The 27,212-nt window shown below is 32.8% G+C and overlaps 1 protein-coding gene across 2 annotated transcripts; it reads left to right on the forward strand.

The window, feature by feature from the left end:
- The first annotated feature begins 1,520 nt into the window (after window positions 1-1,520).
- On the forward strand, window positions 1,521-26,959 carry LOC136274479 (delta-latroinsectotoxin-Lt1a-like). Of its 2 annotated transcripts, none has more exons than XM_066081379.1 (8): window positions 1,521-1,798; window positions 2,907-2,980; window positions 3,181-3,364; window positions 5,026-5,133; window positions 5,310-5,373; window positions 5,549-5,703; window positions 23,954-24,073; window positions 25,126-26,958. In XM_066081379.1, exons 1-8 carry the CDS (start codon window positions 1,783-1,785, stop codon window positions 26,352-26,354), a joined length of 1,950 nt encoding a protein of 649 aa, XP_065937451.1. In that variant the 5' UTR covers window positions 1,521-1,782; the 3' UTR covers window positions 26,355-26,958. The 2 variants fall into 2 exon arrangements, with proteins under 2 accessions (XP_065937451.1, XP_065937450.1); XM_066081378.1 differs by lacking the exon at window positions 1,521-1,798 and adding an exon at window positions 1,830-1,964 and having other exon boundaries at window positions 25,126-26,959.
- Window positions 26,960-27,212: the final 253 nt, after the last annotated feature.

The following is a 27,212-nucleotide window of genomic DNA, read 5'->3' on the forward strand; positions in this document are numbered from 1 at the left end:
TTTCTCGCAGCAAACATAATTGTATTTACCTTGAAAAGATGGAAATATTGAGAAGCCATAGGTATATAACCCCCCCCCCCCCCTGCACGGATTTTATGATTTGGGAAAAAAAATTTGGTAGGTAATTTTTTTTAGAACTATAGGTATACTAAACCCCCCTCCTCTTGATTAGGATTTTCATGATTTTCAATTTGCTTCCGAAGCCACTGTTACAAATACAATGTAAAAAGGAACGTTAACCTAACGGGTTTAACAAATTCGAGGTCAACCGGTCTTTCTTTCTAACATAATAATTGTCAGACCGCCACGTCACAACTAATATTCGCCTGATCTCGGAAGAATGGAAATAATAATTTTCGCCCCCATTTTTTTTTTTGCCTCTTTCGCCCTCGTTGTCAGCGGGTGAATTTAAGACCGAGCAAATTCAAAATTCTCAAACCATCTCTCTTTTAATACAACTATGTATTTATGTATAGACGAATTCAAGACGGGACGAAACCGCGTTTACAAGTTTAGAAGGGCAAAAGTTACATGGGGCGAAAATAACCCTGTATACAGCAGCCGAGGGGCCTGGCGATATAAAAGGTTGTTTGCTACCTGGAATTATAGTAATATATTGCGTCTGTAGTGAATTGCATAAAACGGTTGTAGACCGGGATCATATGGACCATCAGATACAAATATTGCATTCGGCCTTGTGAAGTGTTTGTGTCTTCAGGTCTAACAAATCATATGTAACTTTTATACCCAGTCAATAACTGTATATTATATCACTCTTACCACAAGCCCTGTCTTGTTGCTATTAAAAGGAGTCTTGTACATTCACAATGTATCTTTACTTTTGATTTGAGCTGACATACGACGCATAACTAATGTTATAAAAAGTACGGTAACTTGCAAGTAGTGTCTATAACTTAATATATCATCAAAGATTACATTGTGATTATTTAAACGCGGGTTATGTATTTCGCTACCTTCATAACCCGCATGAATCGTCAAAGAAAGCATTTTATTATTTATATTAACATCTTTCTTTTAACTAATTATTAAATTGATTATGAAAAGTTAGTAAAATTCTCTAAATTACTGTTAATGTACATAAGTACATTAGCTAAAAGAAACAGCCAAATCGTCTTCAGTGAGACTTTGAGTCTGACATGATCATGATTATTTTGTGCAGTCCGTGATTTTTCTGAGGTTGCTGATGGCTTCGATCAATCGATAAACAGGGTGTGTTCATTTTATTCCTGTCAGTATCTTGTCAGTTTCAGCCGTTGTAGATTTCGACCAATCGATAAACGTGGCGAGTAGATTTCAGTCTGGCTGTTTCTATAGAGCTATGAATTAACTTTATGTTTCCGTAAGAAATAAAGGAAATAATACTTAGTAGATGTAAAGATATAACAATGGTTTAAGGAAATAAACCAATACATAATTCTTTATTGCATTACTTCAGGCAAGCCTCTATTTGGGGTATATTATTTCCCTATATAGTTTAATATTTGCCAACTTATGCATAAGTAAAACTGAAGCATAACTGATCTGTTATGAAGGGAACAAACGCATTTTTCTTTTTCAAAATTGACGTTGAGTCATCGATTTTTAGTTACTCTTCATCTCAAAAATTAACAATGATCGAAAGGGTTACTATTACATGACTTTATGGAAGTATTTACGTGTCTCATCTTGAAAACGAAAGTACATACCGTTGTCGGGAGATGTTGGCTGATATAAAAACAAATATGTACGCTACCAGTTAGCCAAGTGAAACAGTGTATCGCTATGAAAATGATTTCTGGTATGTACCTTTACATTGTTTTTTTTGTTGTTGCAAAAAATACGAATTTTATATCTCCGCAGTTAAATATTTCCTTTGTAATTGACAGCATACATGTATCATATATCATTTATATAAAATCGAATTACTGCATTACAACACACAATGTCCATTACTGCTATAAAAAGTAAGTATTTGTCTTTCTTATCATTTATAAGCAGAGAAAAAGAGATGAATATTAGATTTCTGCTCAATCTCAAATAAAAAATAATTGTTTTGGTTGTTGCAATTGACATTTAAATACATAAGAAAGAAAACAAGATGACGCAACGTATCGACCATTTCGATCCCTTCATCAACAACCGTTGCTTATTATCAATAGAAAGAATATAGCAATGACTTTACACCACCGGGAATTTTCAATATTTATCTACGTGCAGAAAAGCAACATTTCTTACTAGAATGGCTTCCAACAAACTTTATCCACATGAATGTTAACAATTACATGTAATTGGTTAACCGTTTGAATGCAACGATTCATATCGCCTCTCTGATGTCTTTTAATTAATTACCTCAATTAAGCACCTTTTCCTCTTCTGAAATAGAAAAATTAAGCGAAACTTCAAAGTTGAAATGAAAATTATATATATGCATTATTCTACTTTTATCTTCGTTAGTTTCTGATTTCTATTGTTAGGCTCATCGCTACACACGCCGTCTATAAGGACAAAAACACTATACATGTTTCACAGCATATAGTAACTAAACCTTTTGGGGGGATGTCTTTTTGCTTTGGTTGTTTCTTGTTGTTTTGGTTTTTTTTCCAAATTAAGGAAACACTATCTGAGATAATTCGGATACATTACTACGAAGTAACTAGGTCTTAATCGGTAATCAATTAACTGACGGTATAACTTTTTCGACCCAAGAAGTAGTTGAGGAGCAATTGAAAATAATTTGGCGACTAAATACTTTTATGAATTTATGTCAGCTTTCATGTTACTCTGATGTTTATTTCTTATATAAAACATAAATTCAGCATGAAATCATAACTATTTTATAGAAATTAAAAAACTAAAGAAATTGTGTATATGTTTTCATATCCAAATAATCTTTTTATATGATATAGGATTTATTTGCCTGAGGTGTACCATTGTAATTTTATCTACATTTGGATCAACATCACTCGATAAACCACAAACGGTAACCAATATTGCAATCAAACATAATCAGCAAAATTTGTATTGTAATCACCTAACAGAGAAGTGAGGAATGATGATAACAAAGATGACATAATTAAACATTCAAAATATGAAAATGCAAACAGTTATTATTTTTTAAAAATATGATATATAAAACACAAATTAATGAATTACATAAAGAGAACGATATTCTTTTTTAAGGAGTACAACTACACTTTTCCTGTTCGGGTTGTCGCCAACTGTCCAATGAATATGTCAGACTGGCAGGCTGCTGCAAAGAGGACCGGATGTAATGATACTAATGTTTACCACTGTGTTCCAGATAATTTTCATCTCAAGCTCGTTGAGTTCTGCTACTACAAAACTCCAAATCTTGTTAGCGAAGGTATCGATTTTAAAAAAAAGTTTACTATAAAAATATATCATCTGCCAGTAAGTTTATTTTTTATGAAAACAAACAGCTACTTAAAAATTAAGAATTGTAAAATTGTGTGTATATATATCTCCCAAAACATTGCACTGGATAGTATAGGATGCTAAGCTGGATACAAGATACTGGATTCACATTAAGAAATAAAGATCAGAAACCTAACTAAACCTAACCTATATATATATACATTTACAATCAAATTCTACCTTGAGTTTATTCATTTTTAACCGGGTTTTCCAACGGAAAAATCCGGTTATTAAAAAGTTGAAATGGCGGGCGGGCGGGCGGGTGGCTGCCAAAAGGGTACCCTCATTGTACGGATAACTCCTCCTACAGTTTTCAAGATAGGAAGTTGTTCTTTTGCAGATCAATTGTACATATATTAGAAGTGTACATATTGCTAGGATTTTGATTTCTAATTATTTATGAATAAATACCAGCTTTTGAACTTAGTCATTTTTTGGCAAAATATTGCATATAGGGTACCCTCATTGTACGGATAACTCCTCCTATAGTTTTCAAGATAGGAAGTTGTTCTTTGGCAGATCAATTGTACATATATTAGAGGTGCGGATATTGCTAGAATTTTGATTTCTGATTATTTATGAAAAAAAAATACCAGCTTTTGAACTTAGTCATTTTTTTGCAAAATATTGCATATAGGGCACTCCATTTCACTGGATACCGGTTGGCATGGATTATATATGGATACTGTTCACATAAAAGAAAACCTGGTTTGCTATTACATTGACAGCTTTTCATTTGTCTGGTATTGTTTTCAATAATCGAACCGTTTATTCTTTAAAAATGGAAAACATCATGAAAAAACTTCTTTTACGTATTTCGCAAGTATTTGTCTTAATTTACAAATAAGAAATCATGTTTTAAGTATTATGAGGTGATTGTTACTGTTGGGGCGTGATCAAGTTTAATAAAACCAGAAGGGCTTTCCGATAGATTTAATCACGCCACGATTGTAATTCTTTTCCCACTGTATTCAATAAATAATTCCTTATTACATATGATTATAACATTTTCAGCAATTATAAGATATAATATTAAGTAAGTGACATTTTTACGTTTTTTATATTTCGTATAATCATGCGATCCCGCCTGTGCCCCAAGAGTGCATCGTTTTCATCATTGATGGAAAGTAATAAACTATTCGTTACAAGTTTGATTCGTGGTGTTATTGCAAAGACACTGGCAATGTTAATATACCAAAGATAAGTTAGTATGCGCAAACAGTCATTAAAAGTGACTGTGAACAATTTGCGCATTGTCTATTATCGCGTCACAAAGCCATTTCCTTATTTTTAATCTGAAAAGATAAAATGAATAGGATGGATAGAAAAGAAATCATAGAAGGATGCATAAAGAATGCTTTATATAGTATGGTACATATACTTTTGAATAGTGGTTTAAGTTGTGAACGTGATGTTTAGCGACGCTGCATGATTAATTTTCTTATTTCTTATTTATTCTTGACATGATTTTTTTTAATAAGAAAGACCTTGAACATCTCTTTTAACCATATCAATCCTGTGCTAGTAGTAGCACAGCGCTTAATGGTAAGAAAATAAATACGATTTTTTGCTTTTCTTTTTCTTTTTCAGGAAACTGTCTAGAACTGATCTCATATGGAGTTCTTAACCATGTCAAGTGTAATAACTTTACATGGGGTTGTCCAGAAAAACCGTATTTAAGTAATGAAATATATGTATGTAAGTATATCAATGTACACTTGCTTGTGTCAAGCTTGATATAAACAATTTCCGATGATTCAAATAATGAAGTTCGTATATGTTTTTATTTATTTATTTTTTAAACAAAATAATTTTAATAATTGAAAGCTTTTATGTTTTTAAAATCTTAAAGTATATACTTTTTATTCTGTCAGATCCAGTTTGTCTTAGTTTAGTGGCTGGGTGTTTCATATATGATGAACAATGCTTACGTCAAAAGTAAGTTCTCACACATACTTTGGAAAATATAGTTTTGTTCCATGCTCGTTTAATTTGACGTTAAAATTTGTGATAACTTTTGTAATCAAATGAACATAAATGATATATTCTGAGTGTTTTTTCCATTTCTTACAATGTATTTCTATAACTAGCAATGAATCTTTCATTATTACAGATTTGAAGAACAGCAGAGACAACTGACTGCCCCCATTACAACCATGGAATTGCAATGTCCTTTCAATGTCTTCATTATCCTTTTTGTTTTTTCCTTATTAGCACTGATCTTTTATTCAGGGTTCCATTTGTGGAAACATATACAGAAGAAGAGAGGTAGGTAAAACCCGTTCACTCTACCACTAGCTAAAGCTTATATTGTAATAAAACTGAAAACAATTACAAATACCAGTAACTTAAACTAATAAACATATCTTTATTCTCTATCAGATGTCCCATAAAGATAATTAAATTAATGTTTTAAGGGACAAGGATATCCGGTAGTGGGGAAGGCGATCTAGCGGAACTTAGTAAGCCATACAAGTCTTTAAAAGTTAACGGTTTGGTTGTGATAAACCTTAACGTTCTATTAGAATAGCTTTATGTTTTCAATTTACCACAAAGAAGTATCTTTGCATATCGTTTAATCTTTTCGGGACACATGAGTCAGTCAGGTGACCTATTGCAATTGGTCTTTGTCTGTCGTCATTTGTTACCAATTTAGGTGTAGAGCATCTCTTTGGTAAGAGGAATCTAATTATGAAATGCATGGCTCCAGAACCCTAAGGGCGACACAGGCGGGACCAGATATATCAATGATGCCCACGAACTCATATACGTAAAATATGAAATTTATGGCTCGTGAGTCAGGGGTTCAGGTCGTAGGAGGAGGCAAACTGGCCATATAGTATTAATGCATATAATGCACATTTGTTAACTAAAACTTTTAATTTCATGTCCCCAATGGAGTAAGGAATTCGACACTAGGGCGGGGACAAAATGAATGTATAGTGTTAATGAATACATGAATAATGTTTTAAATTATCTTCAATACTCCTGTACACCTGTAAGGAAAGCTGAAAACTGAATTCAAAATTTTGATAGACCAGGAAGCGAAAGCTTTCTACAAAATTCATAAATTTCATCTCCCCCGAGGTAGGGGTTCTGACTCTAGGACGGGGACAGAATAGTCATACATTGGTAATACATTAAATGTTTTTAAAAAAATCATCTATTTACATTTGCTAATACTAAATAAAAACTCACTGCATACCAAAGATGAAAATATAGCCATCTATCAAAATTTAAGATTCTATATGTCTTCCAATGTAGGGATTCGTATCTAGGACAAATATAGTGTATAGGCTAGGGTTTCCAAATGCAAAATGTGGCCAAAATGAAACATGACATAACATACCTAATAATGAAAATAAAGCAATCAAAATTTGATATTTCACGTCTCCCAATGTAGGAATTTGAATTTAGGGTTGGGCCAAGACATAAACATAGTGTATAGGGTAGGGATTCTTAATGCAGGATGCAGCCAAAATGGTCATTTAGTGTTGATGTATATAAACTGTTTAAAAAATGTCTACTGACACAGAAAAAAAACCTGACTGCATATTTTAAACAAACATTAAGCTGTCATCTTTAATGATATTTCATGTCACCTATATGTAAGTCAAAGGTTATGACTGGGAGGGAGATGGGTTCATATTTGTCTCAGGAATTTCAATGAAAGAAATAGTTAATTCACATATTTAGAGAAGAGGAAGAATGAAGCCGTCTATCAAAGTTAAGATATTGTGAAAGCATTTGGAAAGAGTTCAGAGAAGAGGGTTGTAACAGTTAATGGAGTTATCTTCCCTTGCTTCTTCATAATGGAGTTATCTTTCTTTGCTTTTTCATATTTAGTAATTAATCATTGAATATAATGTTATTAAAAAGTTATATGAACAAAAGTGTTATGATAGTATTTTTGTCATTTGAAACAAAAACAGTTTTTAATTGTTTTAAATGAACAAATAGACTTAATTATAAGAGATTAATAATTTGTTAAGCAAAGTCACTTGTTAGCAGTTAGCATGTAAAATGATTTTGGAATAAATGCCAGATAGTGATGATATGTCTTTGAAGTTTAATATTAAACAGCAAGAACAGAAGCGAGTAACACTTTTAGTTTTTGAAGCTGGATGTTTTTTTGTTGTTGAAATGGCCACAGGGAGAATTTTGTCTGCCCCTGGGGATGGGGGATGGAAGTCTGTTTTAAATAAAAGCTATCTAGCTAACTTCTTTTAGTTTATATATGAACATATATACATATAAAACCTCTTGAAATCTTGAAATTTAACAAATATAGGAACATTATTTTTTATTAGAATCGTGCACCTTTTCAATATCAGGGCATGCACTCTATTAGAATCTTTAAGTTTTTCGCAAAACTATAGGTTACTTAGTCCTGTCTAAAAGATTTCAGACAGGGAGGTTGTCATCATTACAATATTATAATTTTTCTACTCCAGAATGAAACTTATTTAAATGCATTTATGAGACTCATTGACAGGTTTGTGCATGGGCTATGGTATTCAGGTGACCGTTAAGGCCTATTGGCTTCTTGTTTAAGGCCTATTGGCTTCTTGTTTGATTTAGGACAGTTTTACAATTAACTTCAACACACCTTAAGATAACAAACAAGAACCCATTCAATGCAAAACTAAAGAATAAACAAAATAAAAGATCAATTACTGAAACCTATCACTCAAAACCCAGCAAATTTTTACCTAATTTTTACCCACCTAGAAAAAAATAATGTACAATGAAAAATAATTTCATGTACGAGAAAACAAATCACATCTCAATTAAACATCAATAATATTGATTTCTAAAATCATGTCTAGTATCCGTCTCATTTCCAAATCTGTATTCCTAAACCCGAGCTTGAAGAACGGACCTCTACAACAAAAGCATCATCATCATCATGGGCATCTGCATCATCGTCATCATCATCATCTACGATAATTTAATATTTATCACTAAATTATCAACGTCATCACCAACATCTTGTATTACATTATCGCCATCGACATCATCATCGTCTTCATCATCATCGTTAATCATCATCTTATTATCATCATAGGGTGTTTTATATATATATATATATATATATATATATATATATATATATATATATATATATATATATATATATATATATAGTGTTTTCAAAAGTAATAAAGCGATGTTGGACAATTTTAAATCCTTTTAAAGAGTTAAAATCAAAATTGAAATGAACCAGATTCACATGACTAAAGGCTTATAAAAGCCAGCCATTTAAACTTTAAAAAAAAAGTTATCTTCCCTTGATGAAAAAAAGAATCTGTTATGTAAAAATTATTATTGAGAGCCACACATTTGCTGCAAGACGATAACAACTTTACACATGTAAAAAAATTTCCTCGGAGATTTAAAGGGGCATGGTCACGAATTCGGTTAAAATTTATTTTTCCGATTTTAATGTTTGCAATACTTAAGTAAGGCAATTTTGGTAGGTAACCAAAATTTGAGTGTAATTAGTAGAGTTAAAAGTGAGTTGCATAGCTTACGATTCTTTGCAATGTAAACAAATGTTTTGTTTACATTTTGAATCTATACTACTCTATTTAAATAATAGACTAGAATTTTTGGTCTTTAATACCGATTAATCGGAAGAGTACCATCTTTTGTTATATATATTTTAAACATCATTCGTACTTGAATAGTACCATTTTTTTTAGTTTTTAGCTCACCTGGCCTTTTCTGATCACCTTTTGTCCGTCGTCCGTCCGTCGGTCTGTCTGTCTGAAAATTTTTCACATTTTAAACTTCTTCTCTAAAACCACTTGTCCAATTTCAACCAAATTTGGCACAAAGCATCCCTATAGAAAGGCGCTTATAAATTGCAAAAATTAAAGACCGATCTTTATTTAAAACGGAGAACCTCGAAACTGTAGAAAAAGGGGGGGGGGGGTGCATTTTAAAAAATCTTCTTCTCAAGAACTACTGAGTCAGATTCAACGTAATTTTGCATAAATAATCCTTATGGAAAGGAGCATATAAATTGGAAAAATTATCGGCGAATTCTGTTTCAAATTTGAGTAATTTACGAAAATAAAAATAAAGAGATAATCGCTGTCAATCAGTTTATAACTTCGGGTTCGGTATTCCATATCGAAAACGAAAGTTCATTGTATAAGGTAGTCTCGCTTACCCCAAACTCTCGCTCTCGAGACTTGCTAGAGTCTGGGGTAAGCGAGACTATGTATAAGGCAGCCATGTTTGAATGTTGACGCTTGACAAACGGGCCAAAGTGACAAAGATGATTTTGCTTGTTGTGCAACATTTTACTTGCGAAGGGATAGTTGAAACATGCTAAATATATTTGTGCCGATTTCGTGAAGTTAATTGAGGTTAAATATTTCAATGCGTTGACATTTTCACTCGGGACCGTGGATTTAGTTCATTTACGTTGTTTTGAATTTCGTTTATGCTTTTTAACTTGAGGGGAAATATCGCTTGTATTTTGGAATTTTTACTTATCGAATCAGATATAGACTTCGGTAAACCAGACAATTAATTGTTTACCTGCGCAAAAAGAGCAAAATCTGATGCACTAACAACATATTATATTAAAAATACTATACATTCTATTGGTAATTCGGTACGATCTCTACGTTATGATTGATTATAATGCAACGTGTTTTGTTAAGATGCTCTGCATTTTCAGTCTAAACGGAGATTGTTTTTTCTGCTAGAAATATATAGGTATATATATTTTACATGTTTCTTCTGTTTTAATTGTTTACAATTTTCTCTTTACTAACCGTATTCAGCTGTGTCAAGTTTCGAATTATAAGCAAGATACAGAGCTTTGCTCACACTTTTGTTCATTCTGAATAGGAAATAACAAGTTTAAAAATCTAAAGTTGAATGTAATTAACTCTTGTGAACAAAAAATTTACTCAAACCAAGCAGAATTGTGAATTGTATATCTTGCTTGTAATTCTACGATTGACGCTGAAATTTTGATTTATCACTAGAAATGTCTCACTAAACGTTAAATACTTGTACAGAAAAAAATACTTTTTGGGGCCCCCTCTTAATACGATGAATCTACAACAACTTTTTTGGTTTTTCAGCCACAATTAAATAAAAACGACCTCTTTAAAACAGTTTAAAACATTACTGTTACGGGGATAAATGTATTATTGCTATTCTTAAGAAAAAATTACAGCGGAAAATCATCTTGATTTGTAGCCATTTGTTAACGTTGATTTTGAATAGAGATGAAAATAAAGGGTGGGCCTTAGTAAAAATAGAGCGATATGCCTGTCAATGCATTGCAGTCTGAGGCTCATTGGGGGGGGGGGGGGGGGGGGCTAGACCTTATCAGAAATTTTGGCAAGCCAAAAAAGAAGAAAGAGTTTGAATACGGCTATGTCTAACTTTGCAACCCCCCCTCTCCCTCCACCCAGTTCAGACGCCTATGCATTGATTAAGTGGGTAAGGTTATAAAACGTAGCACGAGTTCACGCCTGGTAAACAACAATCGTTAATAATGCGGAAGACCAATTAAATTTTTGAATGTTTTTAATTTAAGCGTCTTGAGGTACAATTTTCCTCTTTCTCACATAGGAATTTTTTTGATAAAATCAATAACTAGCAAGTACAATGTAGTTCAAGATGAATATGTACCTATATGCATAGTCTTATATATAATTTGATCGTTTTATAAAGTCAAGGGGTAGAACTAAATAAAGGGAATTGGAAGTTATGAGTGTAACCCTACCAAAAATTTAGTTTTATATCTTGCATATGATCTTATTTTTGGTAAAAATGGTATTTTATAAGGGTACCATATCAAAAATTAAGTGTAGGAAAATAAGTGTAAAAATTGGATACAGTTTATTTTATGATAGTCTTTTTCTACCGAGTGGTATTTGGCACAATATCCTTTGAACACCCATTTAAAGCCATTGTTGCTCAGGTGAGCGATGTGGCACCATGGGTCTCTTGTTCTCAATCTAGCTTCGCTAATTAATAATCAACGAAAATTCCTAAAAAAAATCTGAAAATCATATTGATTTTTTGGATTTTACAATCTTGCGCATGCGCATTGCATTCACGTTAAATCACGGGAGGCTCTTTAGTTTATCTTTCCACAATATCACATTTGCATGGATAATCTCAGAAACGATTATACAAAGACGTGTAAATTTGATATATACATGTAGTGCTATATTGTGTTCATCAAAGAAAATACGGATAACTCTAACACAGTTCATTTACTATGAGAGTTCCAATGTCAACATACCTTGGTGAAAAAGAGTTTGATCCTTCAATAACATGAATTAAATTTTTAATGAAAGGCATTTACAGCCTCACAATTTTTTAAAAAAAAATTGACTGTTATTTTCAATGCAACTTCATTAATTTTCTCCAAAATCGTTTCGGACTGATTCTGCATACTATTTCGTAAATGTCCGATATCATATACAATGTCAACTGGTGAACGCACGTCTAGTGTTGAAGTAAAAACTCAAAATTTAGACCTAAAATGAATGTTTCAAAAGATAGGAAGAGTTCATGTGTGCTTAAAACGAAAAAGAAGATAGACAAATCAGCTTAAAAAAGATTTTTTACTGGTATATTGAACCTATGTAAACAAAAACAGAGCAAGAATCTTGTTCACACGACACAGAAGTGCGTGCTCTGTATCTCGCTTAAAACTTAACGATTGATTCTAAAATTTTGTTTGATCATTACAAATGCATTCCCAAAGCATTGTAAATAATAAAAACAGAAAATAGAATTTGAACAAAGTCGTGAATGTGCCCCTTTAAAAGGACATGGTCACGAATTTGGTCAAATTTTATTTATGTGTTTTAATTGTTTACAATGCTTTAGAAATGCATTTCTAATGATCTAATTAAATTTGAGAGTCATTCGTAGAGTTATAAGCAAGATACAGGGCTCACAATTCTTTGTCATGTAAACAAGGCTCGTGCCCTGTTTTTGTTTACATATGTTCCATATACCAGTAAAAAAAATTTTTCCAGCTTATTTGTCGATCTTTTTATTTATTTTAATCATAGATATACAATTCCCAACGTTTAACACATTTGTTTTAGGTTTAAAACTGAAAATGTTACTTCAACATTCAAAATGTAAACAAACGCTTTGAGCATTGGCATCTGTGCATGCGATGCCACAAACTCATGGAAGAAATCAAATCGGTTCAGAAAAAAATAGAAAGTAATGTTAAGTATGAAAGGATGTTGTTTTCTCCGATGAAAAGATATAAAACATCGACTGATGATAATGTAGACCTATATTTTGTATGTTGAAGAGCTTTAATTGTATTGTTATTTTCACTTTCAAATACTATGTTCATGACATACTTTTTAAATAAGTGACCATGGAATATTTCATAAAATTGATAAAAAATACTTTAAAATCTGTATGACATAGGTTTTAGTAATTGTGAAAATATAACAGATTAAAAGCACTTTGAAAATTTAATTGAAGTTTATGAAGAGTAGGTACGGAAGCCTATTTAGGACCTATAAAAAATATATTTGAATTTGATATAACGAATTCTTGAATTTGTTAAAACGAATATAAATCGTTATAACGAATTTTAGGAATTCGTTATAACGAATTTAATCTGTTATAACAAATTCGCTGAATTCGTTATTTCAAATTTCAAAATCTGTTTTAACAAATTAAATTTGAAATAACGAATTCTTGTATTCGTTATTTCAAAGTTTTAATTCGTAATTTCGTTTTTTTTAAATCGGTTATAACATATTTTCACCCAATTTATAATAACAAATTTCATGTTTTCGGGAACAAATTAAACGGGGCAGACTTCATTTGTCCCATATCGGTGTACGACGAAACGGCGAAATGGTAAATGAAGTAAACTGGCGTAAGAACAAAAGTAGAGGAACATATTCTCACAGCTGTTGCTGTAACCATGGTAACAGATGTAAGTCCAAAAGACACCTTACTTTATCAGCTTTGCTAGATTTCCTACATAGATAGAAACAAAATATTTAAGAACGGCTATATTAGTAGCAACGCATTTTCACCAAAAATATTGTGCAGGATATACAGATATACGGGTTTCTGCGCAAAATTCCAAAAAATTGTTTAGTCAATGCTATTAATTATTGAGCATGCTGATTTATAAAAGGATACATGCAGTCCAGCCAATGTCGAACTTATGTCATAGAATTTATTTACCAGAATTTAATGCAAAAACTACGAAAGCCGAGAAGGATCATTCGAGATTCGAGATTCGAAATACGAGATTCGAAATACGAGATTCGGGATTCGAAATTCGAGATTCAATATCTAAATTAACCAATCAAATCATGGATCTGAAACCTGTATCCTAGCAACATCAAACTGTTCTAAATAAAGATCATTCGTACAAGCTCTTTCCTACAAATAAATGTCTTAATAACTCTTATATAGTGGTTATAAAATGGTTAAATTAACATTGATGAATTAACCCCACACACATCGTCGGAAAACCACGGCCAGTCTCGCATACGTATGCGAGACTGGCCGTGGGTTTCCGACGATGCCCTACACAGTATAAACAATTAAATTAGAAATAACACTGTTGGCTTTGCGAATCTAAGTGGTTTTGTTTGCCCTGTATGTATTTCCCCCCGAACAATTTTAACCCGAAGTGTATTCGCCCCAACTGTGTAAAAATCGGCTCGCGAAGAAAGATCTGTTTAATCTAAATGTTTTAGCTATGAAACGAAACTCAATGAAATAATCGACATGTCAAAATATAGGTTATGATAGAGTTTTATACCATAGAAGATATAATGATTTACAACCTCAAAGACAAAAATCCAGATAAGAATAGTGTATTGTAGGGTATGGCAATGCCATTGTCGATATATGAGAGAGAGAGAGAGAGAGAGACACACACACACACACACAGAGACAGACAGACAGACAGACAGACACAGAGAGAGTTTTGTAGTGTCAAATTCAGTTTAATTTAGAATTTGAAATTGATTTGATTTGTTACAAGCATATATAGACAATAATTAAGCCTCTAAAACGAGAAAAGAGAGGAGGTAGCTAGGGCAGGGCAGACCAACTAGCAAGCTTTAATTTTAACGGTGTTAGCGCACCTGTCATTTACATCGACTCTCTCTCTCTCTCTCTCTCTCTCTCTCTCTCTCTCTCTCTCTCTCTCTCTCTCTCTCTCTCTCTCTCTCTCTCTCTCTCTCATCACCTAGCATTTCCTTTTCCGTGAGGGGGTTTGGGGTATTTGTGATGTCTTACATTAGCTAGCGAAAATGATAAAAAAACATGAAATTTTCTTTAAATTGTGTGCGGATGTTGTACGCCAATAATCTGTTTTCAGTATATACATTTCAAGAGGGGGGGGGGGGGGGGTGGGGCTATATAGTCCTAATTAATTTGTCAGTTATTCTGTCCCCACTTTGTTTTCTCTTCGTTGTTCATGTTTTTTTTTATTTGGCTCGGCAAATTAATATAAAACTTTCTGTGTAGCTCCATAACGATGCACTGTAGATAAATTATGGGTAGTTTTACTTTTGATAAACAGGTACATATCCTTACTTGAATTTTAATTTGACTCTTATAATCGGATTTAATATTCCAATAATTATAGGGTAGGAAAGAGTTGACGGGACTTTTTTGCGCATATCCTACTGTACCATTCATTCAACACAGGTATTAGCACTCATCGAGTTCGACTTGCTTTCCTTTTTTTTCATCCACTGGATTTAAAGCTATTAATTTTTGAAAATATTTTGAATTTATGGCCTGATTATATATAAATTAGAGCTGCGCTGGTGCATATATTTACCCAAATGGACCAAAATATAACCAAATGAATCTAAAAATTTTGACAAAATTAGTTTTAAACGTACGACTCTTTTTCAATTCTAATCGGGTATGTCCTTTAGAAAAATCTTGAACCACACACATTTTAGCAAATAAAACGGCAATTGTTTCATTTTTTTAAGGGGATAAGGTGGTGCCGGTAAAGGACATGTATTGCTTGTGGCAGTTGTGCTATACTCTCATTTGTTATAATAGGTAATACTACATATTGATATAAAATGAAAGTTTCCAATTACACTGTACATAGCTTCTATCACGCATTTTGACCCGTGCGATAGTTTAAAACAATTTTCAAAGCATTTAATGTAATTCAACCGATCATTTTTGAAATTTAATTTTCTGGATCCCCGCCTGATACGTCCGCCTTCTTGTATATTAGAATTACATGTACGTTGACCATATGTACACATTAACTTAATCGGCTATGTTATGGGACGATAACATTTTTTATCAATGTTTTTGCAGGATATGTAACAAATAACAGCCTATTTGTGGGTTTTTGCACTGATTATTTGAGATAATTTGCCGCCATCTTTTATGCATTCCACACACCACTCACAGTTTCTTTATTTGGTGTTCTGTGTGTATGGCGACAAATTGGTAAATTTGCACCACTCACCCCTTGTAGCTTCATCCTGATGACATTTTATCTGGCTAAGTGTAATGTAGTAGTATATTAAATACACACATCTTTGTTTGCAGTGCTTATTTACATCTTTAGAGATTTACTTACGAAAAAAGTAAACATTTGTATGACTTATATGTAATTATTGTCAATTTTGGTGCGGTGGGGGGTAGGGGGGGGGGTAGGAAACTACAGAGAAACTTAACTTGGCTGTGAAACATATGCTTTTATTCTTTCTTGTTGATATATCAATGAATGAATTATAACAAAATATATGTACAACAATTAATTTTGAAATATTCATGCACAATCAAATAAAAGGTTTTACTGTTCTCTGCACAAGAAATCGGCAATGTGAACAAATTGGCACCCTATCATCCCTACCTTTAATTGTAGAGAGTAGGTATCCTTCTATATTGAAAACAATTCCAAAAGTAAGACTCATAATAAGTTGTTTACTGAGGAAAAGGAAAAAAAATTGTATTTATTAATAATTCCGTATGATGTGATAATATCTCAATGATTTGTTTATAATCATAGCACTAGGGTATCACTGTATGCATATATAAAAACGATAAGTAATGCTTATATTTATTAGTGAAACAGGACAGATTATTTATATTTAGATTATTTAGATACATGTACTAATCTTCATACGGGGATCTAGAAAGGAGGGGGTCAGGGGATCTGGACCCCCTCCTCGGGAAAATTGGAGCTTATTAAATTTACATAGTAAAAGTTTTTAAAATTGGCCTAGGACCCCCTACAGAAAAAATTAGCTACGCTTATGAAGTTACTACCATAACCGCGTTTTTACACAAAAGGGGTGAATAAACCCGGGTTTTAAACTATTACTGGTGGTGAAATACCTTAGGGTTCAAACGCATCAGGTTGACATGCACCAGGGCAAACAAAATCACTTAGATCCGCGAAGCACACTGCATTATTACTAGTCTACTTAGATATTCTGTGTAAAAGTAAATACAAATAATTATTTAGTTAGGTAGGGAGAAGTGAACATAGCATTTATTTGTATATAAGAGCGTGTACGTATGATTTTTATTTAGAACAGTTTGATGTCGCTAGGATACATATTTTCAGATCCTTGATTTGATTGGTTAATTTAGATATTGAATCTCGAATTTCGAATCTCGTAGTTCGAATCTCGTATTTCGTATCTCGAATCTCGAATGATCCTTCTCGGCTTTCGTAAAAAACCGCATCGAAATCGATGCAAAAATAATGGAGTCACGCGTCTTCAAAGTTCCTATTTTTACCTCTTTTAGAAATCTAACCAAGAGAAAATGAAATTAGACGATAACAAGCCTTCAGTGACGTCACGAGGTCAACACTAGGGAAATTTCCTTACAAAGCTATACAGAATATATTCAATTTTACAGCAAAAATAATTGATATAGGTCTGATGTTTTGACGTATCTAGTTATTTTAAGTATTGTAAATTTTGAAAGTTGTATCCGTAATTATTTTGTTACAGTCAGATTTCTTTTTAAACGATTTTAAAATATACTATTCTTATCGCCTTTTACCGATGAATAGGATATCTTTAAATGCTTGCATGGGCAGATTTATGTTCATTATTCATATTTATTTTAGTCGGAGCGTGTTCAAATCCAATAAAGCTTGAAGGAAGTTATGATAGATTTGATATGCACGCTCCGACCGAAATTATCTACTCATAATATTCAAAGAATGATGCCTTTTTGCTTTTAATTATATAATTTCCAATGTCTACACTTCAAAACAACATTTCAAAACCACTGGGTTTTTTTTTTCATGCTAACAAATGTTATGTATTATTGCAGCAAAAACCGTGTTTCGGTTATGCTGTAGGACACGCTTATTTTGTGTCGCTCATTCTTTATGAAATAATTGGGCCATAGGTTTCAAAATTGATTTGTAATGTTGTCACAGTAAAGGACACTTGAAAAATATAAATATGATATTTTATATGACATAGCCAGGCAATATAACCAGGATGTGCGCATGCGTGAACCAACTTTCAATCGGGATTGGTAAACGTTTGGGAGGAAATTCGATAGCTTCTTGGAGAAACTTCGAACTGATGATAGGTGCCAAAAAACAAAAAACGCGACTTTTACAGTCATTAAAAGTGATATGAATGTTATGTACCTTTAGTTTACACTAAAAAAAATTAATTAAATATTTGCGAGGACAATAAAGGCCGTGTTACAGGAAAACAATAGACACGTAGCTTCAAACGAGTGGGTAAGTGGGGGTGGCAGGGAGAGGCCTGTCCCCGTGCAATTCCCCCCCCCCTTTCCTAGCTTTTTCGGAGCATGTAAAAAATTGAAAGTGACTGTAGGAAATAAACAGTGAAATTTAAGTTTGAGATAAACTTAGCATTTCTATAGCTACCCCCACGGTGTACGATTTTCGAATTTTTTAAAGACTTTTTTTGCATGTCAAGAATTGTTTGGCGATTCTCCCATCCCACCCCCCTTTTTACACTTGTTACGATGCCACCTGCCTGAACAAAATATCACGGTTTCCTTACATATACAATGTACCAGTAAAAAAGAATTGGGTTTTTATATAAACCAATTTTACTGTATCTCATACAATATACCATTCACCAGGTTCTATAAACACTTATGCTTAAATTCAATATAAAAAAATTCAAGGTTAGGAGGAGAGGGATAATTTATTTTGTTTTTCTTTTTTTTCAGGGGGGGGGGGTTATTGGGGAGGGGTAGGGGTGGTCAGAACACCGATCTCATGTAGCTCTATCCATAACCCCTCACCAAGGTCTGTGTGTCCATCACAAGGGTCTGTATACCCATCACCAGGGTCAGAGTACATATTACCAGAGTCGTTGTACGTATCAACAGGGTCTGTATACGCATAACCAGATTCAGTATACCAATCCCCAGTACACCAGGGTCTCAATACTTATCCCGAGGGTCAATGTGTCTTTGTGCTCATTACCAGGGTCTGATTACCCATAGCCAGACATCCACGTACCAGCACCAGGGTCTCACCGCCTATCACCAGGGTCTGTATACTAGTATTAATAGGACCAGAGTGCACATCACTAGCGTCTGTATACCCATATCCAGAATCAGTATACCCATCACCAAGGTAAGTTTCCTATAATCAAGGTTATTGTACCCAATTATACAAGAGTGTGTACATGTATACGCGTAACCAGAGCCAGTATACCCATCACCTGGGTCTCAATACCTATAACAATATAGGTTTTGAGACCCTGGTAATGGGCAAACCCTGGTGATATGTATACTGACCTTGGTGATATGCATTAAGACCCTGATGATGGGTTCTAATGACTTGGTGATGGGCACACAGACCATGGGGATACGTACACTGACCCTGGTAATAGATATAGACATCCTGATAATCGTAATATTGACCCAGGTTATGGGTATACAGACCCTGATGATACGTACACTGACCCAAGTAATATATGCACTATGCTATTAAAACATTTAAAAATCCTAATCCGTGGGGGTATCGGGAAAGGCGTACCTTTAACTTCAACTTTAACTACAGTTTATTTCCTCCCTTTCATGTCAGTTTTTACCTGGTCCCAAAAACATTAGAGGGAGACTCCTTTTTAATTCACCTTTTATATGTTAATTTATGAAAAATGTTTGCTGCGAGAAAGCGTGTGCTGAAGGGGGTAGTTTAGCTCGTCCCCCTGCCGCTGCTCCACTCCACGCCCCTCCCCTGTTGTTTTCCTGCAACATTGCTTTTTTTTTGTTCTCTCAAATACTAATATTTATAAAACATTTTGGTGTAAATCTAATGTACACAACATTCCTATCTCTTTTAAAGAACATTTATAATGTAAATTTCTAATTTTCCTTTACGTTTTTAAATTGCGCGAATATCAGTTCGAAGTTCCTCCAAACAGCTTTCGAATTTCTTCCCAAACGTTTACCGAAAAGTCGGTACACGCATGCGTACATCATGGTTATAGTGCCTGGTTGTACAATATAAAATCAAAGTACTGAAGAACTGATGGGAGTTGATTTTATCGATTATTATTTATTTTAAAATCAATGACATGTTATTTTGCATGGCAAGTACTTTCCTATATGAATCATGTTGTATAATATACAAAGATCTATTCTATCAAACTACGTATCAGTAATCGGAATAGTTATGATAAATTGTATGGATCCAAGCAAAACTGAACTCTAGTCTCGTTCAACCAGACTCTCAGCTGTATCCGTTAATCACCGACAAGCAAGAGAGACTCTCTGCTTGTCGGGGATTTACGGAGACAGCCGAGCTTCTGGTTGAACGAGCTCTGGCGTAGGAATATATAAAATGTACGACTTAAAAAATTATCAAAATTGTTCGTACCATTTAAAATATAACTATTTACAAGGTATCTATAAATAAGTTTCCTTGAAAACCAATGCTTAAGAATTCATTACATCGAATTTGTCGATTAGAACTAAATGTTGTCAGCAATGTTGATTTGTACTTAGGTCCAAACACTGTTTCACTTTCGGTTTGCCTGAGTAACTGCATACATGTAGGAGAGTTGATTAAAATCAACTCCCAAAAATAGCCTATTCTATACATCGTTCTGGTGGAAAGTTGGTTCACGCATGCGCACATCCTTGTTATAATGCCTAGCTTCATCATATAAAATATTATATTTATATTTTTAAGTGTCCTTTCCTGTGATAACCCTATGGTGGCATAGATCTGCCACCACTTGTCAGATAATTATATTAACTTCTCATATGATGATGTCGACTTGTCAGATATTTATATCAACTTGTCAGATATTTATGTTGACTTGTCAGAAAATAACCATAATGACTAGAAACTCAATATTTTGTTGTCAAATCGTGTTAGTGCCACAAACTGCCATTTACTTGTCATCAAAATATCATATAAGTCGACATAAATATCTGACAAGTTTACATAATCATCTGACAAGTCGAAATAAAGATCTGACAAGTTATCATAAATATCTGACAGATATGGTGGCATAGATCTGTCAGATAATTATGTCGACTTGTCAGATCTTGATGTCGACTTGTCAGATAATTATGTTCACTTGTCAGTTCTTTAAGTCGACTTGTTACTTATTCACGTGGTTAAGAATTCAACACTTTAACCTTTCCACGCCCAATTTGTGCCACCCATTTGAAATAATATTTTCTGACAAGTCGACATAAGGATCTGACAAGTCGACATAATCATCTGACAAGTCGACATAATTATTTGACAAGACGACATAACATCTGACAAGACAACATCATTATCTGACAAGTCGACTTACAATATAAATGATAATTTTCTTTAAACTAGTGGTCATATTATTTTTTCTGTCAGATAATTATGTTAACTTGTCAGATCTTTATGTCGACTTGTCAGATGATTATGTAAACTTGTCAGATATTTATGTCGACTTATATGGTATTATGATGACAAGAAAATGGCAGTTGGTGGCACTATCACGCTTTGACAACAAAATGTTGAGTCTCTATAGTCACTATGGTTATTTTCTGAAAAGTCAACATAAAGATCTGACAAGTTGACATAAATATCTGACAAGTCGACATAATCATATGAGAAGTTAACATAATTATCTGACAAGTGGTGGCAGATCTATGCCACCATAGACAGAAAAAAAATAATATGGCCACTAGTTTAAAGAAAATTATCATTCATAGTGTAAGTCGACTTGTCAGATAGTGATGTTGTCTTGTAAGATGATTTATCGTCCTGTCAAATAATTATGTCGACTTGTCAGATAATTATGTCGACTTGTCAAATAATTATGTCGACTTTAAACATGATTATGTCGACTTGTCAGATCCTTATCTCGACTTATGAGAAAATATTTTTTCAAATGGATGGCACAAATTGGGCATGTAAAGGTTAAAGTGTTGAATTCTTAAACACGTGAATAAGTGACAAGTCGACTTAAAGAACTGATAAGTGAACATAATTATCTGACAAGTCGACATCAAGATCTGACAAGTCGACATAATAATCTGACAAGTGGTGGCAGATCTATGCCACCATATAACCCAGCCCAATCATTTCATAAAAAACGAGCGACACAAAATGGATGTGTCATACAGCATAACCGAAAAACAGTAATGGCTGCGCTGCGTAATAATACATAACATGTGTTATTCTTTAAAAAACAGTGGTTTTAGAATGTTGTTTTAAAGTGTTGAAATTGGAAATAATATAAATATAAGTATAAAAGTAATAAGGAATCATTTTTTGAATATTATGAGTTGATAATTTCGGTCACAGCGTGGTCATATCTATCATAAATCCCGTCGAGCTTTATTTGATTTGAACACGTCCCGGCCAAAATCACCTGAGACTAGTAATACTCAAAGAATGATTCCTTATTCTTAAATCAATTTTATTCCAGAATGGTATTTTTTTAAGTATGACGTAATATCACGGTGTGGTGATGTAATAAGATGAAAAATGTAGATATATGTTATTAAATCAGCATGCTCATTGATTGATAGCATTAATTAAACAAATGTTTGGAATTTTGCACAGAAACCTGTCGAAACAAATCTGTATATATTGTATTTTTGGTGAAACTGCATTGCTACATATAGCTCTTAAATATTTTGTTTCTATCTATGTAGGAATTCTAGCAAAGATAATAAAGTAAGGTGTCTTTTGGAATTGTTACATCTGTTACCATGGTTACATTTACTTCATTTAATACCATTTCGCCGTTTAACGCCGATCAATTGATCGGCGCATTTCGTCGTACGCCGATATGGTACAAATGAACTCCGCCCCGTTTAATTTGTTCCCCAAAACATGAAATTTGTTACCACAAATTGGGTGATAATATGTTATGACCGAGTTTAAAAAACCGAAATTACGAATTAAAACTTTGAAATAACGAATACAAGAATTCGTTATTTCAAATTTAATTTGTTATAACGAATTCAAGAATTCGTTATAACGAATTCCTAAAATTTGTTATAACAAATTTAATTCGTTATAACGGATTCAACAATTCGTTATAACGATTTAAATTCGTTTTAACAAATTCAAGAATTCGTTATATCAAATTCAAAAATATTTTTTGATAGGTCCTAAATGGGCTTCCGTAAGTAGGTGATGTTGAAAAAAAATGAAGATCCTTTTAAAATATTGCAATTCGAATTTCTTCTTTTAATTTGCTTAACATGACAAATTGATACACTTATAGTCACTTAAGTATACTCTAAGTTTACATATATTAAGCCAAAATCATTGACTAACGGACAGAAACTTTACTTTTAAACAATCAAAATTTAAGAATGAGTAAATAACATCTTGAACAAAAGATTATTATTCCCCTGCGCATCTACTCTCTCTCTCAATAAATAACTGTGCATTGTTATAACGTGCTGTTGTGATAAAAAAAAAGTTGAAAAACTGTATCAGAAAATATTTGTCCAAAATTAAAAGGATTGACATAGCATCCTTATAATAATGCTACAAAAATAAGTTTTTATCATTTGTATTCATATCCAATAAATTAAATAAAAACGATATTATATGAAATACGGCTTCACGAATTTTGGGTGGACAAACAACTCACTTGTTGACTTTTTGATTATAAAGAGATATACAGTGAAAATATTGCACCGAATATAACATTTATAAAGTACATATTACTGTTTCAAATAAATGAAAGAATTTAGTTTCTTTCAAAAAGATACAAGTACAGAATAAAATGTATAAATGAAAAGGTGTGTTGGAGTAAAAAAAAAACACTTACAATAAACCTTTAGAAGGATTTTAATTGATACTGTTATGCTTAAATTATTAAAACGGTTTTATCTATTTACAACTCTATATCTATTTTGACTCTTTAGTTTTAAGTACATCTTCTACAATGTTTTTATGTAAATCCCAGACTTTGTAAATTTCATACATGTATAAATATATCGACTTTGTATTATTTTTTGTATTTTTCTTCAAACGCCTCTTTTGACCTTCACAATATGTACGTTTTATTTGCAGACCACACATCTCTGCCATATAGACCCACAGTTCAATATTCACCTGCGCCGTCTGAAGATACACAAGTTAAAACGTTGTTTTCTGAATTAGATTCCAATATTGATGGAAATATTCCACCGTGTGAGTAGAGCAACAATTTAAGTCAAATTTAATTTTTCCATTTTTATTGTTTACAATGCTTCAGTAATGCATTTCTAACGAACAACCAAAGTTTGAGTGTCAGTCGCAGATTTTTAAGCAAGATACAGAACTCGCAATTCTTTGTCATGCAAACAAGGCTCGTGTTATGTTTTTGTTTATATGAATTTCATTTTCTTGTAAAAGTACTTTTTCAATCTGATTTTTCTATCTGCTAATTTGTTTTGAACATGAATAAACGGATCCTAGAGTTTGTTACATTCATTTTAAGTTTTAACATTGCATTTTCTTTTCAGCATTTAAAATGTTAACAAAAAAAACACGACGTGGGCTTATTTACGTAGCAAAGAATATTGAGCTCGTATCTCGCTTATAACTTGACGACTGACATACAATAATGGTTGACTTTTAGGAATGCCTTTCTGAAGCACTGTAACAGAAAAAATTGACCAAATTCGTAATCATGTCCCTTAGAGGTTTACAAACTTTACAAACTCTATTGCATGACTAAATACTAACACGTGTATACCTCGACCGATACTTGATCCCCCATTTCCTCAAAGGCAAGCATAATTGTGATAATGATAAAAAAATAAATAAAAGACTTGGTATTTAGGGATGATTTGCTAGTACTGGGCTATGCTGACCATATTGTCATCATAGTAAATCACCAAATAAAATTGATTCTTGAAATGCATGACCTTCATTCAAACATCTTTCCATATCTAGCTAGCAACTCGCATATTTTTTTATCTTTGTCCGCTGACTAATTTTAAATGTTGCTTTGAATAATGTCTGACCCAAAAAGATACCTTTAATATAAGATAAAGGTAAGATATCTTTAGAAATATCTTCAGATAACCAATGAAATTCTTATCATCTTTAAATATTTGCATCGTTTCATGTTCTTTACATAGCACTATTCCTTTCAGTTGACAGTAAAGGCTAATGACCCTTTCTTTTGTTTGTAAAATATCGTCTTATATTTTGAACACACTTATAAATGCAATGAAGTATGTTATCATTTTCTGCAGCAAGGACACGAAGTAGTCGACATAGTGAATTGAATCCGATATCAGCCATTCGACGAAGAATCATGGAAGGAAAACAGCAATCATCCGTTGAAACTGCAAGGAAACAATTAGGCCGTAGAGGATTTAATCCCTTACATATTGTCGCTAAAGAGGGCAATTTGGATGCGTTTAAGACAACTTATGAAGCTTGTAATGATATCTCATCCACGACAACAGATGGGCGCAACATTCTGCACATTGCCTCATATTACGGGAATCATGACATTTGCGAGTACATTTTGACTGAGAAGAAAGAATTGTATGAGAAAACAGACAATAACCAAATGTATCCTGCACACTGGGCCGCCCTTGCCGGACATGTAAACATTCTGGAACTTATGTCAAACCATGGCTGTGATTTAGCATATAAAACTCGTAAATACGAAGAAAACATTGTATTGTTTGCTTGTATGAACACGGGTTTAGATGTGTTTAAATTTGTGGCAAAAAATGAAAATTTAGCTACTTTACTTCACGCCAAAAACAGAGAAGGTTGGAATTCAATTCAGTATGCAGCCAAAAATGGAAATCTCGAAGCAGTCAAGTTTCTTTACGAGAATGGCGTTGATATTAAAACCAAATCCTATAAAACGGAGAAAAATTGTTTACATACAGCTTGTGAGAAAGGATTCAATGACGTATGTGCATATATATTGCAAAAATGTCCAGACCTCATACAAAAAATGGACAAGAATAAAAAACATGTTGGTCATTTTGTGGCAAAGAGTGGTAATACTAAAATCCTTGAAGAATTGTTAAAATATATAGATAAATCGTTTTTGAAAAAGGCCACTTCTGACAATGTCAACGTTCTGCATATTGCCTGCAAGTACGCAAGGCTTGATATGTGTATTGAATTCGAAAAACTAGATATTCTTGATGATTTGGTTCTTGAACTCACTGAGAAAGGTTGGAATGCTGCTTTATTTTTAACAGAGAGAGCTGGAGACGAGTTGAAGCGAATTGAAATTTTGAAACTTCTTGATAAACATGGCCTAGACGTTCATCATGCATCAAGAGCAGGAAAAACTATTCTATACAATGCTTGTGCAAATCAGTCTACAACATTAATCGAATACCTATTACAAAATTATCAGGATTTGTTATGTCTCGAAAGATCTATCGATGCTCAAACTGCAACAGATTCAGCAGAAATAAAATCACTTCTTGAAAAGTATCGACAAAAATAGTTGGACATCAATAACCATAGATTTGTGTGTTTTTATTAAATATGACTGCTGACTTATTGCATATCTAAGGCCACGTTGTTTTCTTTAATTCTAGCAATTTTTTAAGGAGCCAACATTTTAAAAATGTAAATATTTTGGTATGCAAATATTTCAAGTACAACTATAAAAGAAACAGTTTGGGTTTAAACCTGTGTTTTTTTCTCAATTTAGTTTTATAATATAGTGCAATACCACGCATGTCAGCCATTTCAAAATACAGGGTGTCCCATAATAAGTGAAACCTTTTTCTCTGTATATAACTTTCGATTAGATTTATTTAACAAAAACATCAATGTATTTTCATAAAGATATGCGATGTTGATTTTCACTCAGCAAGTTTCACAAACATTCATAAGTTATTGACAAATTGAGCGTTGATTATAAAAACACAACAAATTTCAAGATAGCTCTCAAAATGACGTCCTTCTGACCATTCGATCATTCTGTTTGTTAGGTTGTTTTTCCAAGGTATTCTTCTGCATAATTTTTATAACCAAAAATAGATATGATGCTGTATTTGATCGCTAAACTTAAGATGCCTGTTATCTTGCCAGATTCGTTTTGAAGAAAATTCATTTCAACCAAAGAAATATATTGCAGTTATGTGATGTCATAATAAAAGAAAAGTACATTTCCCCCAACCTTTTTATATGGGAAAAATTTAAATGATTTTATATTTATTTGAACCATCATTTACAATATTGGAACAAATATTGTTGAATTTATACAAATTTCAAATGGTATCAGTTATTCTGGGACACACTGTCCTATTAGTTTTCTTCGTGTTGTGTCATCTTATTGAAAAAAAAGAAATAATCA

This window comes from Magallana gigas, chromosome 4, assembly GCF_963853765.1.
Source record: "Magallana gigas chromosome 4, xbMagGiga1.1, whole genome shotgun sequence".
In the NCBI taxonomy this organism is placed as follows: domain Eukaryota; kingdom Metazoa; phylum Mollusca; class Bivalvia; order Ostreida; family Ostreidae; genus Magallana; species Magallana gigas.

What these genes read in the sequence shown, in the direction of transcription:
- LOC136274479 (XM_066081378.1), top strand. Translation starts at nt 1,943, where the DNA reads ATGTCCATTACTGCTATAAAAA. An exon ending in GAACAATGCTTACGTCAAAA is followed by an intron (nt 5,374 to 5,548) that starts GTAAGTTCTCAC and finishes TCATTATTACAG; the next exon opens with ATTTGAAGAACAGCAGAGAC. An exon ending in TGATGGAAATATTCCACCGT is followed by an intron (nt 24,074 to 25,125) that starts GTGAGTAGAGCA and finishes CATTTTCTGCAG; the next exon opens with CAAGGACACGAAGTAGTCGA.